General features: G+C 42.6%; 1 protein-coding gene across 1 annotated transcript; it reads left to right on the forward strand.

The window, feature by feature from the left end:
- Positions 1 to 8,455: 8,455 nt before the first annotated feature.
- On the forward strand, positions 8,456 to 10,442 carry GPR148 (G protein-coupled receptor 148). The gene has a single exon (XM_010303232.2). The coding sequence runs from the start codon at positions 8,614 to 8,616 to the stop codon at positions 9,670 to 9,672; it is 1,059 nt and encodes a 352-aa protein (XP_010301534.2). The 5' UTR covers positions 8,456 to 8,613; the 3' UTR covers positions 9,673 to 10,442.
- Positions 10,443 to 14,652: the final 4,210 nt, after the last annotated feature.

The raw sequence follows: 14,652 nt of genomic DNA on the forward strand, positions 1-14,652 counted from the left end.
CACTTCAATCTCCAATAGCAGGCAGGAGAGAGAAATAAGTAGAGACACAATCTCAGCTCAGACATTGATGCAGAAGAAATTGGCGTGATACTTGTCAGGAAATGGAGAGACACAAGTGGCAGGGGTTGAGGTGGTGTCCTGGGGGACGGCACACAATTCCACAGCTGCTGTGCTCGAGCTGTAGTTGGCACTGATGTAACAGCACTGGTTTGAATACAGCTTGGGCGAGATCCAAAACCAAGAGAATATTGTGGGCTTCCCAGGGAAGCCAAGTGTTTGGAAGGGCAAGGATTCATGGGGCAGCTAGTATTGGGGTGATGGTGGTAGAGCTTCCAGGAATGGGAGCTGCAAGGGGTGTGTGCCCCTGAACTGCCTCGGAGTATCGCTGGGGGACTTCAGTGGGGGGAACAGTGCAGTTCTGATCTGGTTCAACTCACAGCTCATTAAAACAGGCTGCTAATTCATTTAAGTTTTCCTCTTGTATGAGTTGACTTGCACCTTTTGTGATCTGCAATCAGTTTTGTGCATCTTTATATTCCTCTTAGTTGCTATCTGTTGTGCTAGGCTGGCTTGAAATGTTTTCTTTGGAGCAAGAAGCTGCTGCTTCATGGCAGTTTAAAGCGGCTCAATTAAAAGGACCTAGGAATTTCTGAGAAAATGCTGAGAATGAGTTAGAAAAATTGTTTGTTTTCTACTTGCCCCCAGTAGCTGTAAATATAATGGACTCTTACAGGATGGGCATTTGCCTGTGGGTAGCTGAGCTACCTGGTGGCATTTTGGAGCTGGCTACCACGCCAGTAGGTAGCAATGCTGAAAAGCATAGAGAGACTGAAAAGGGAGTGGGATATGTTGGGCCTGAACCAAGACTCAGGAGATGAAACTCTGAAATTTCTGAATGATGACATTTCTGGCTCTGCAACTGCTTTTCAGTATGATTTTTGTTAAATTGCTGAAAATGCATCTGGCCTCAGTTCTTCACCACGTACCATTTTCCTTTGTTCACAGAGGCTTTGTTGGCTCTAGGTGCTGCTGAGGACAATAGCAAAGGAAAAGAGAGGACGTATTGTCTCTGGTGGTCCTCATGCACATCCTTTAATGAGCTGGAATTTGGACCAGAGAAGAAAGAAACAAATAATTAAACTAAAAATAAAATTGACTGTGTTTAGTGAAGATCTCGGCTTGTTGGCTGCCTTCAGCAATGTTTTCTCTGTGCCTCAATCTTTCCCTGTTGTGAGCTGTAACTCTGCCAGTTTTGGTGAGAAGTTCTGGGCTTATCAGGAGGTGATGAGACCTCTGCCTTGTGCCTGTGGAGATCACCAGAGGAGTGAAACTGATGTAGGCTTATGGAACCCAAACATTGGTAGTCTTGCCTAAAAAAGTTAATTGTTTTCTTTACAAGTTCAGAGCACTTGTGTTCCAATATCTGTGTTCCTCCTCCCTCCCTAACATTGTTTTCCTGCCATGACATCTGAATCTCCCATGTGAGAGGACAGTGTATTGCTATGGAAATGAGTGGGAGCAGTACAAAGCCGCTGGTACGAGGACAAGGCAGAGCGAGGCCTCATGTGGAGAAAATCTAATTTTTAAGCACCTGTGCTGGATAAGTAACAAAGGAGCTGCTGGGAAGGGACAACAGAGCTTGTGAATGGCACTGTGTATGCGACCCACGGCATATTCCCCGCTTGGCTAATGAGAGATTGTGACTCTTATTCAGCACATGCTGGCAGTTAATCTCTCCGCCATATGGCGACTGTGCCTGGCACCTGCTTCATCAGTGTGAGATAAGGTCAGTGTCTCCCTCTGGGCTGAGGTATTTCAGAGAATCAATGTTGCTGCTTGTGTCTTTGCCACCCGGGAACCACTGCCGTTCCTAGGTACAGTGCTGGGAGCTGGGAAGGAGCATCTTAACTTTGGCAGTGAGGCTCCTTCCTCCCCAGGATGGTACTGTGCCTCGTGCTAGTCCATGCTGTGTGCAGATTGTATCCATTCATTCACAGTCTGTCATCAAAAGCCATGAATAGGAAAAGATAGCATGTATTTTCTTTCACACTGCTTTTTTCCTTCCTTTTCTGTTTCTACTCCACTTCTAGCATGTTTCCTTCCATCTTGATTCCTATATTGTCTTTGCCCCCCCAGCTTGTACAGTGCAGGCAAATGCTTCCCAGCTGTCAGGGAGGAATTGTGACAGCGTACAGCTGTGGCTGGGGTACTCCTGTCTGCTGCATCACCATTAAAGCCCCTGCCTGTATATGCCAACCTGTCTCTTCTACCCTTTTTTCCTTCCATCTCTCTTCTGGTATTTTGCTTTATCTTGCACTTTATGCTCTCCAGCCATCTGTCTCCCTTCTCATCAAATCATCCTTCAAGGAAATACCGTGCTAAACCTATCCTGTACTGCCTGACTTTTTGCATGAGACAAAACATCTTAAGACAGGGACGTAGCCAGACAACTTCTGCTTTTGCCTGCCTGCAGCAGTCCTTCCTAGGCAATGCTGGAGATCATTGCTGGTGAGACAGGACAGAGACAAAATTCTTGGTGCCAGCTGCAACCAGAAAGACAGCCTGAGATGGAAGGATACCTCTAGGAGGCTGGTGGATGTATGTAGCTCCCCTCATTTGAGAAGTTTTATTTCAAGAGAGAGAAGAAGCTTTCTCCCTGACTTAAAAGAGGAGTCTAGGAGCCATGGATTCAGATGTGTATTTCTAGTTCTGTTCATAACTTGGTGTGATGCTGAATATGGGTTTAATCTCTTCTAATAGCTACTAAATCCTCTGATAAGAGTGATAGGTTATTGTTCTTTACCTAAAGGCCTTAGCTTTCTGCAGGAAACTCCTCTTAGCACCGATGTTGAAATAGCGTTTGAAATCCTTTTAGAAAGGTTCCTCACAAATTTTAACTGCTTTAGGAAAGAAGGCTGATATTTTAAAATAGGCCTTATTCAGTAGGCTGTTTCTGCTGTTTCATAAATGCATTGTTATGAAAAGTAGGCAGGAGTGATTGCTTTTCTTGCTGTGAATCTGATTCCTGTGAATCTGTCCATAAATGACCATATAAACTAGCAGTTATTTGCTATAAATCCCTGGTCATATCTGCAGCTTGTCACATGAAAACATGTTAGTGAATGAATCATGTAGGTCCTTTCAGCACAAGAGAGGCACTGTGGCCGAGGAGGAAAACCTGTCTTGCTTTGCCTTGCCAGGCTCAGGAAATGAAAATGGGTGAGTTTGCAGCAGTCAGGGCCAAGCAGTGACCTGCAGGAAAGCAGGTGGTGTCTGGGACTTACAAACACTTTTTTTCTCAGGTTGTTTTATTCTCTAACCTTTTTTGAAATATTTATCAAATATTCTAAAACTCTATTCTTCTGATATCAAGCTTAATTCTCAATATTGCACCTGCGAGTCAGATTTGGCACAAAATTTACCTTGGCTTTGTGATCACCATGGCCTGATGGTATCTGAAATTAGAAAAAGCCATTTAGGGATTTAATACTGAGTCTTCCCAGTCTCTCTCTCAATGTCCTTTCTTCTGTTTGCGAGCCTCATCAAAATGTCTTCAAACCACTACTTTCTAATCCTTGTTTTCTTTTGTTTCAGGTTTCATTTGACCTTTTAAATCACTGTAATCTGAGCTTAGTTTTCATACCCATTTCTTTGCTTCCTTAACTTTAGTAATTGCTTTGCCTGATTTGTGAACTTTGTACAGTTACAAGAGCAATGCCTGTGTCTCTTCTATAGCAAATACCAAGCAAGGCGCTGAACAATAGTTCTGGAGTCAAGTGGAGCCTCAGATAGCTGAGGCGTGGAGACTAGGACACTAAGACTAGGACAGTCAAACTGTACCTGTCCCCTGCAGGTTCTGACCCTGAAGAGCCTTGCAGAAAAGTTTAGTGGAAATCTTAACTTTTTTCCTAAACCTTTATCTTTTAATTGACTTTCTTTTTAAAGGAGAAGAAAAAGGAAAAGCTCAACCAGAAAAACACACAGTTCAACAGTTCTGATTACTTGTTTTTTCACTGATAGTAGTTCATTTCCCCAGAGTGAGAATATGGATACAGGTAAGAAATAATTACAGCTGGTTCTTCTGACCTGCTCATGGGCACTTGGCTATTCACAGCTGGGAGAGCTTCATCAGCAAGTGAGTTGCCTTCTGGACCTAGAGAAGCCTCGAAGGAAATTGAAGAAACTGCAATAGCACATGAAGGTTTCTGAGCTCAAGGGTCTGTTACTAAATGTGGCTGGAAATATCCCCATGAAATCCAGTGAAAATGTTGATTTGTTGGACCTGTCTCATCCAAAACACTTCTGTTCAAGGAGCTGTGGTGGGCTCTGAGGCAGCCTTTCTACACTGCTCTTCCTGAGCTCCTGGCCAGGCAGATCAGTCTCTGGGGCAGACCCAAGGCACAGTATCATTTTCTAGGCTAGAACCTGGTGAGTGATGTTGGAGCAGGCAGCCACAACACAGGCTCCATGCTCATACTGAGACAGTGACATGGCGGCACCCAGGAAACCTCACAGGCAAATGTGAGCGTGCAGTTTAGTCACACAGTTCATCTGGGTATCCCCTCCTAACACAGTCTCTTGGGATGCAGGGCTGGGGAAATCTTTGCATTATTCTGTTTGGCTTCCCTTTGTTGTGTGGTGCTTCCCTGTCATGGCAGCAGTGTGCTTGTCGACCTGTTGAATCAGTTAGACTAAACTCTGTGAAACAGGAAGCTTCCCTGTGTGATTACACAGTTAAGTCCATACCATCTACTGTAAGGCAGTAGTGTTTCTGACCTTTTCCATTCAATTTGACAACACCTGTTTATAGTCAGCAACAGAATATAATGTAGTACGGTCTTTGCTGGATTTACAGTGTTCAGTATGGCCGAATGCACGCTTTCTTAGATCTCCCACACTCAACAGATAACTAAGCTTTCAGTGGGATGTTGTTTGAAGCAGAAACGAGTAATTAATAGTGCCTGATTCGGTTTGAAAATCAATACAGACTGTATTGAGCCAGAAGAGGGGCTGCTAATACTGTATGTCTGAATCAGCAAGATGTGTAAAAAATGCATCCACCTAACATAAATTTACCAGAGAGCATTTTAAAAAAATCAATAACTAGAGCAATTAAGACCAGGTTTACAGGAAATTGCAGGAGAATCATTCAGCTTGGCACCAGAAAATATTGAACACTGAGATGCAATGGCAAGGAGCTAAGTTCAGTATCTTCAGGAGCAGTCTTCAGTGCTGCCAGCCCCTTGCATATGGTCCAGATGTGAAAATGCCTCCTAAGCTCAAGAAAATGAAAGGAGACAACGACCAGATATAGGTGGCTCTGGTGAATTCTGGGTGTATATATCAGTGTGCCAAGACACCAGCCTTTTAAATCTATCGGAACTATACTGAACAGTTATAAGCCCCTGTGGAAATCTGAGAGGGCTGGCTTTGGCTGGACTTGCCCATGTCTGATGGGGTTGACTCTAGCTTTCAGTTATTAGCTATTTTCCATTTTTGTAAAACTAAATCCTACCTGCATTCCAAAGACTTTTACAGTAGCACAAATAAAGCTGAACAAGCTCATGCTATAGGGCTTACTCTGCCATCCATAGGCTATAGCAGATGAATAGTTGAGCACAGGATAAACGAGGCTGTGAACTTGTGATATCTCATGGGCTCTGTGGTACTCTTATCGTGTGGACTAGATGGAAGAGTCGTGAGCTACTCTGCATTGGTTATGAGGATCTCAGCTGAGAGTGAACCTGCAGTCAGCTACTGCAGAATAATTAGCAAGTTCATACCTTTGCTTACCTTTCACGTTATTTACTTTACATTCTTCACATTTACACTTCCATGGCTGTAGAAGTGGATTTTCAAAAGGTGGTTCAATAGAAGGTTGCTAGAATTACCACTTTGGCTTTGTACTTTTCAGTAGTGAGGATGTCAGTGTTTGTTACCCTCCCAGATGGAGCTGGCACTTCTTGCTCATAACTACTCTTTTATCCAACAGGAAGGAATAGCTGTGCTAGAAGGATGTTGGTTTTCAGGCACCAGAAGAAAAATAATTAGGCTGAAAAAGTAAGAACTATTTGTTAATTGAATGACTGTATGTAAAAAATAAGCCCTTGAGATATATATTTGCAGAACTACAGTGCCATATAACATCACTCTGTGAAATACTTGGCTGCATTAGACACTCCTGTAAATGCCAGCAGATCATTGTATATTGCATTTATTTTTCTGTCAGCCAAAAGTGTGCAGCTGAGATGACAATGAACTCGTTTGTTCATATTTAAACCTAACTAGCTGGTGGAAAATACAGTTGTGATTTTATATGGAAATGAGAGAATCTACCCGTTAATAGGACATCCTTGGAATGACGTGAGCTGGGAGGCAGGAAACACTTCCACCATTAACAGAGGTCTGAAATTATAGTTGGAGGTGATTCTCACACACTTGAGTTTTCATTGCTTCCCTTCCATTTTGCAATAATAGTGTAATTCAACAGTTTGGGTGTTTGAGTGCTACTGTCTGCTTAAGGTATTAACTGTGTTGTGACTCATTGATAGATTCAGGGAATGATCCTGAAGCCAAATGTATAATTGCATCAAAATTGTTCACGCACTTTTCAGTGGATCCAGGATTGAGTGAGCAAAAATAATCACCTTCTGTTTTGCCTACCCAGGCACCATAGCAACTGAAATGCTGTGCTTAAAATTATCATTGGTTTTTTCCTCCTATCCCTTTGTTCCATATGGTGCAGCCTGTCAAACTGTCTTAACATACAGTTCCGTGGATGCCAACTATCAGTGTGTAAGGAAATGAAATGTGCACAAGATTTGATGACTGATGCCGAGTTTCATAAGGTCTCTGCTTTATTACTTGGCATGCCCTGAGACAGCATGTCCATGGCACAGCACGACTTTCTGCGAGGTGAGACTATGCACAGTCTCCCATGGATGGAAGCACGCTGCGTTGCTATATGTTGGTAGCGATGGGGAAATAATGAATACAATATTGTTGTCTTAAGTAAGAAGCTGTGTTCCCTCTGCTCTTGTAGCATCAGCAGTAGAATCCATATTACTTGAGAGGAGAAGGAAGATCATGCTTGAAACAATGGTTAAGTTTGACCATGCTGGTGAATGTCGGAGGTCCTGGTAGACTTGTCCAGACTGCCAAAAAGGTTGTCTGGACTTAAACATTTTTATTTTTGGCACTAAAAAACCCCCTCAACTTCAAAACAGCTGAGCAGCCAGCAGATTGCAGTGACTACTTATTTTGACTATTTTTAAACCTTTGGCTTGTGCTCACACTATTTTTCAAATACTGGGAGTAATCCTTTGATGTTTACCATTACTTAAAAAGCTCCAGGATACCTGCACCACCGGTGGGAAAGAGCATCTAGAGTTGGGAGTTGATAAAGCTGCATATCCTCCAGATCTCTTGTCTTTGCTACTTATACACTGTGTAAACAGAGTAATGTGATGTCGTAGCAGCGGTGCACCGCTTTGTGCGGTGTGCACAGGGGTAAGCAACTGCAGGAGGCATAGACCATGAAATAAAATAGTGCTGCTATGTTCACTTTGCATCACACAAGATGACGAATAACTGCATCGATACAGTCTTTTTGATTAAATCTAAAGCTTTATTAGCCAGCGTTGGGCCTATTAAAAAAAAAAAAAAGCTTTTCTTCTGATCAGACCCATGCCTGGAAGAACTTGAAGAGTTCCTTCTCTGCAGTCCAGCCCCTTCACAATTCTCTCATTGCACTCCCAGCTCTGATACTAAGATCTGGTAGTAAAAGCAGTGCAGCAGCAGTGTGCTGGCCAGCAAGCCGAGAATTGATCTCCAAATGGAGGTTGGAACTGCCGAGTCTGCTGTAGGGTATCTGGTACGTTATAGTGTATGTCACTCATCCCAGATAATTCACAGATTGACTGTAAGTCTGCAATAGATGAGAATTCAGTATTTGTGTATCATGCATTAAAAAAGGCAGGGGAAGGCTTATCATCTATAAATAACATGATTTGATTCACCGAAGAAAAAACGTTATCTATAAACAAGATAATTTCATTCACTAGAGCCATTGCAATACAATTTTACAACAGGATTGAGAGCCATTTTCATTGATCACGTCAAATCGATTGTGTTGTTGCATACAAATTGGTACAAAACATCACCCAGTCACATTTATGGCTCTCCTACATCAGTATACATGTAATGTTGTTCTGTATCATCGTATATTTATTTAATCAAATTTCATCTGCCTCAGAGTGATAATGTGATGAGAACAAACTCAAATTACTGAAAATGATCAACCTGTTCCTTTCTGATTAAAGAGCTAGCTGAGGGATTTAGACCTTTTTAAAAGCACACAAAGATTCGTTCTTTCTTCTAAACATTAGATTTTGCAGAAAGAAAATCTCCACTTGAGGCAAAAACATCTTTTGGCACCAGAGAATTCACTTACAAATTTCAACTTTCTGTCCTTGAGAAGAGCTGGTAGAACTGGCTACAGAAATCACTGTGCTTCCATGGGCTTTTTGCATCCTCTGCTTCATTTGCCTTTTTAAGGACTTGGTGTAGAAGATCTTGCTTTCTCCAATTCAATCATCCCAAAAGCTGAAGGAAATGGACTTCTCTGGCTGTGCTGTAGCAAGGAGGGCAAATACAACTGCATATCACCCCAGGGAGATGGAATTCAACAGTTCCTCAAATTTGGATGAAGCTTCATTGTACTATTTGCTGGAGGAATGGGCTCTCAGCCCATCAGGCACAAACATGAAGATGTTTTTAATCCCTCCAGTTGTCTGCCTCGTGGCAGGTGTCCTCATCATTCCTACAATCTTGTTTGTGATCTTCTCCAGGTTTAGCATCCGTCAGGAAACAAGGTACATGCTGCTGGGAAATGCTCTGCTCTCTGATCTGATCTTCCTTTTGTTCTACGCCCTGTCAGCTGCTCTCAATGCAGCACATGTACATCTCCCAGAGGAAGCTTGTGTCGTCCTATTATTTTTGCTGGCAGTGGCTTACTGTGGAGGATTGTTCACAGCTGCTGCAATAGTCTTGGACACATACATAGCTATTTTGTTTCCTTTGCGCTACGTTGCTATTTTGCCTCCTTCACGAACTAAAAAAATTATTGTATTACTATGGATGTGTTCTGGGGCTTTCCCTGGGATTTTCTTCTTGGTGCTATCGAGCACTCACAGCTTTGTGCCCTGTGTCCTGGAAATGTGCTCGATTCCAGTAATACTACTATTAACTCTGAATGGGACTGATGCTGTGAAACTCTGTTTCTGGCTTTCTACCACGGTTATCTTTCTCTGTCTGTCTCTAATATTTTGCTGCTATGCTATTCTGTATTTTAAAACCAAACAATCGGGTATATGGGCGAGTAGCTGTTCCAGAGCCAGTGTAACATTCTTAATGCACAACACTGTGTTATTTTTTTACTTCTTTCCACTCTTGGCACTTTTTGTAGAATCATTCTTGTGCATTAACGTTGTCATCAGACTGCAAACAGGAATCTGGGTCTCTCTGACAGTCTGCAGCATCCTGATGATTCTGCCTAAAGTTTTGTTCCCTCTTCTGTATGGGCTTCGATACAGAGAGATCTCAGCATCTCTCAAATCTATTGTCAGAAGGAAGCATCTTCACCTGGTGTCGCCTGCTCCATTACCATCCTGAGCCAACACAAAGCACAGCCACAGCAGAGGAGCTGCCCTTACCTTGTTAGTATGCGAGCCTGACAGAAATCACTTGGCTTCTGAAGAAGTAGTGGTCAACCCAAGTCAGAGAAGATGTGGGTTGATTGCTCTGTCTCCTTGGTGCCAGAAAGCAATGGGTCTTTCATCACAGCTGGGAATACAGCGAATGCTACCCTGGACAAAGTTCTAAGCTTTGTTGTGATGTAGGAGGGCAGTGTCTGTTGGAGGAGATATTGAACCAAGATCATTTTAACTCACCTGTGGCAGATGCCTTTCTGGAAAATAGAAAATGAAAATAGATGGTGCAAAGCAAAGGGGGATAGCCATAGGTATCTTGACAGCATCACCTACAGTAGAGAGGATCCTTAACCAAATGTGCTGTGAACACAACAGCTATTTCTTTCACTCACAGTGTACTCTTGCAAGGTTGGTAGCCCATGTCCTATTCTTTAAAACATATATGGGAAGGTGTCTCTGGAAACTGCTGTACTCACTGAAATGTTGTACTTCATCTTCTGCAGCGTGCTAGCCTATTAGCTGCCTTATGGATTCTGCCTAACAATCTGCAAAACACTGAATTTTTATAAAATCTGTCTGATGGGAAGTCACCTTTGATCAGTGTCTGTTGGGCAGCCCAGCACATGATGCTGTCAGGGAGTAACAGAGACAGATGGGCTGCTGGGTGAGGGAAACCGAGCCAGGAGCAGCGGGTCGTAGTGCCTCCCTGCAGGGTGCAGTCCTGCTGTGCCTGTGCCGAGCGGGTGGCCAGCCCAGAGCCCTGACTCCCCGCTGGCTCCGTACTCATGTGGCCAGGCCAAGGCCGAGCCCAGCAGCGGGGCAGGAGCAGCGAGGTGCGAGGCTGGGCACAGGTGTACCCGTAGCACAGCTCAGACGTAACCGGGCTCAGGGACTAAGTGTAAGCGCTGCTGCTGAGTCCCTGCCGAGGCATCTCCCGGTTCTGTCTCGCAAATCTTCTTAGCAGCCTGATCCAGGTTACAGCTGCACCACGTCAGAGCTGGTGTTGGGTACCTGCCACCAAACCCCTAGGAAGGTCAGGAGAAGCTACAGAGCCTGTCAATGTACTCAGGGGCAAGACAGATAATATCTTGTAAGAGCCTTTTATGTTTTCCAGATCAGCCACCTACCTATAGAAGATGAGTGAAACGTATTTCTGATCTGTAAAGAAACCAGAATGACATAAACATCACTGTGGGAAATTTGAATTGCAATGCCATTCCTTGGACTTGAGAAAAGAGCTTTTGTATGTCTAAAGATAATATTTTTAGAATTTGTTACTTTTATAAAAAAATACATTGGACTTAAAAAAATACACATTAGAAAATGGCCACTGATTTCACTCTGTGCGATATTTTCCTTGTGTGCAGACTCTCTCCACCTTCTGTTTGCTTAAAGCAATACACAGAAAGTGCTGAATGTGGCTTTTGGGTATTTCACAGTCATCTGAAGAATTCCACTAAATGTGAGCCAGGAGAAGTTTGGTGTCTGGTTGCATGAGGTGTTTTTTGGCAATGAAGCCTGTTTGAAAAGTTCCTGCTTATCTCTTCTTCTCTCCTCATTCTCAAACTGCTTGCTGCTCTCTTCACATTGCAGTGCCTGCTCTCTGCAGTGTGCTGATACAACTGCTTCTGGGGTTGCAAGTTACAAATATCTCTCTGGAGAGAAGTGGTGGTGTTTTCATTTTAACTGAGATTATCCCAGTGATCTGTTTTATAGCATGTTCTGTGAACAGCTGTGTCAGCACAATTGAGAGGGCAACAAATTCCAGTTCAGAGGTAGGAATGAGGCATGTTAGAGGCTTTGCTGCTAAGGGACACTTCTTGTGTAAAAGCATCTTTAAGGTAAAGTTGTTGCAGATGAATAAACTCTATTATTGTGTATTTCCTTTAGCTATGGTTCTGTGCTTCCCCTATTTTGACCCAAAGGAACGTTAAATTCATAATTGCTTTGTTTTCCAGAACCCCCTCCCCCCACATTTCTTCTTAATACTCTTCAATAAAAAAAAAAATAGGACCTAAAAGATGTTATTTGCTGGCTGCTTTTATTTTTCTCCAAGATGAATGTTCTGTAGGCATACATTTGGCATACAAACTATGTTTGTATAAAGACTTCAGTTTCAGCCCTAAGAGGGCTCTTCCATAACACTGTGAAGGATGAGGAAAATGTCTGTGTAGTAGATCAGGTGCTTTCTGCTAAATCCCTTTAGCACATGGTATGATCGAGAATGGAAGACGTACCTGTAACTCCCCAGGCCACTCGTACATTGGGCCAAATCTTTATGTCAATGCCTGTTGGCAAAGATGCTGATAACTTACAGGTTGTTTTGTCCATGCAAGTTTCTTTCAAGCTTTATCACCTAAAGTTTACCTATATTGTAAATTTTCATAAGTAGTAAAGATAACTGTGTAAATAGTATAAAGTAAAGTAGTTCTATATAAAGCCATAGATGACTTTAAATAGCTGCAGGTTAATGGTATTTGATCTTCCTGCTAACTTTTGTCAATTATGAAGTTAATCTCCAGGACAGACTCGGATAAGATTATATTGCCAATTCTGTAGTTTTTTCTTACATAGGCATCCCCTGGGTATAGTTGGAGACAACTAGAAGTTTCCATAAAGGAGGACATTGAAAGAAGAAGGAAGTGAATTGATGAGCATGGCAGGTTTGTGTGTATGAAATCTGTCTACAGTGATATCATAAGGACCAAGCAAAAAAACCCTCTGCTTTGTGGAAATGACCTTCTAAGAAAGATTAATTAAATAATTATATTCATATCCTTGACACTGTTCCCTAAAATGGGTATTTGTCTAGAAAATATTTTAGTTGAACTGAAATTAAGTTGAATAGAATTCTAAAAAGATCATCTGCATTGCAAGTTGATGATATTTTATTAATCCACATTAAGTTGGGTTAAAATTAGTTGGATAAGATTTTCTTAAATGACTGCTTGTAGACAACTTTCTACCATGGGGTATTACTGTGCTGTTTGGTACAGAAGCAGTATGTTGTATAGAAGAAACACACCATACACCTGAATCATTTGCCTTTGAGGATTTCCCAAATCTATCTGATTAGGACCAAAGGACTCACCAGGGCAATATCACAAGCACTAAGTTGTTATAGTTCTTTTACTAAATGTCTTGAGTTTTGTCTTAAGCTTCTTTTTCTTTTTTTGCCAGAACCTCATGACTGTGGTGATTTAGCAACCTTGTAAGGATGTCTCCAGATAAGCTCTGGAAATTCAAATGGAGACTGTTTACCGGCGCCCAGCTATCGACCTCTCCCAGGTCACATAAGTGAACTTCTTGGATGTCACTGTGCCTGCCCAGCATTTTAATTTAAAGTGAAATGGAGAGCAGTTGACTTTAACATGTGATTTGGCAGCTGGGGGCAGTAATCCTTTAATACATTGCAATAGCATGAATCACTAAGGTATTCTAATTTATAGCCTAAATATATTTCTGGTCAGTTTTTCCCCCTCTTTTTTCTTTTTTTGTGCCAATGTTGTCACTTAGCTTACCACGGCTCTCTTCCCTCTCAGTTGGATTTACAGTGCAGTTGACTGCTGTCTGTAACCTGCAGACTGAAGGGAGTCAGACCTCATTCCAGGGGCTGGGCCTGTGCCATATACCACTGGAGAAATAATTAAATCTGCAGTTAGGTCTGTGCCTCAAATGAGATCAGTTTCGGTGTCACAAGATACGGAGAATCTCCAGGCAGGAGCACACAGCTTTGGATTTGGGGTTTAGTTCATTTGCAATGATTTGAGTAATTATTCAGTAAAACTAATTAACCTCCTGCAGTTTTAGTAATTAATATTAGTGTCTACTCCTGCTCCATCATTTTCTAAGGGAAATTTAATATAGCAATAGGTCAGAAGGAAACGGGCGTTTGCCTGGTTGCACTGGAGGCAGCCCTGAGAACCCCAGGGCTGCATCCCCGTGCTCAGGAATGGCACCGGCTGCCCCTGCAACGGGTCACACAGCTCCTGCAGGGAGTCGTCTGCACTTCGCTCTGCTAGTCACTGGCTTTGTACACCGAGATACTGTATGTCCTTTGGACAGAAACTGTGATTGTGGCCATTCTCTGTGGGAGGTGGGTATGTATAATGGATGAGAGGGAGCATGTGATAGGAAAAGGAAATTACAAGTTTCCTTGAAACTTATATTCATTCTGTTGTCTTCTCTTTCCACTCCCACCTCTCTGCTGGGCACAGCACTGCTAGTTCTTGCCATTTTTTCACAAGCCCCGTGATTTCTGGTCTTTTCATAAAACTACTGATCCTGAATGTCTTTGTTTTTCAATATGCTTCCAGTCCTTCAGCTTGCAACGTCAATCTGAAAGGTACAAAGAGCAGGCAGGCAAATAAAAACAACTCTTCATGAACTGCTATTAAAACGTCAGAATTTTTGACAGACTATCATGAGATAGGAGAGGGAAAGGAGCCAAGCTGTGTTTTTGCCATCTTGTGTTTGTCAGTGAGGGATGGTCTGGCTTGTGCTTGCCCGAGGTCTGCAGGTGTCACTGCCACAAGAGAGACAAGAGGCTGGTTTTTGTCTCTGCAATCTAGAGTAAAAATTTGTATTTGGAAGCTTATTTGGACAACTTTTTTCCAACTTGGTGGATTATGTTTCTCAAGCAAAAAAAAAATCCAAGTTTTGCTACTGACATCTGTAATGAAATACCCTTTTTAGAAGGTATTTCTTCATGCCCTCCAAAAAGTAGAGCAGGATGGGACAATCTGGGCCAGTGTGGAAGCATGAGAAGTGCTGCACCCTGCAGAACGACAGGAGAGTTAAGAAGGAAGAGGACCAATTAAAAAAAAAAACAGTTGGAAATGGAAGGACTGTAGGAAGATTAGAGTAAGAAAATATGGGGATTGGCTGGAATTGCAGCCATGAGTTTCAAGGCAGGGGGCCAATTGCAGAAGAGACAGGATTT

This window comes from Balearica regulorum, chromosome 9, assembly GCF_011004875.1.
Source record: "Balearica regulorum gibbericeps isolate bBalReg1 chromosome 9, bBalReg1.pri, whole genome shotgun sequence".
In the NCBI taxonomy this organism is placed as follows: domain Eukaryota; kingdom Metazoa; phylum Chordata; class Aves; order Gruiformes; family Gruidae; genus Balearica; species Balearica regulorum.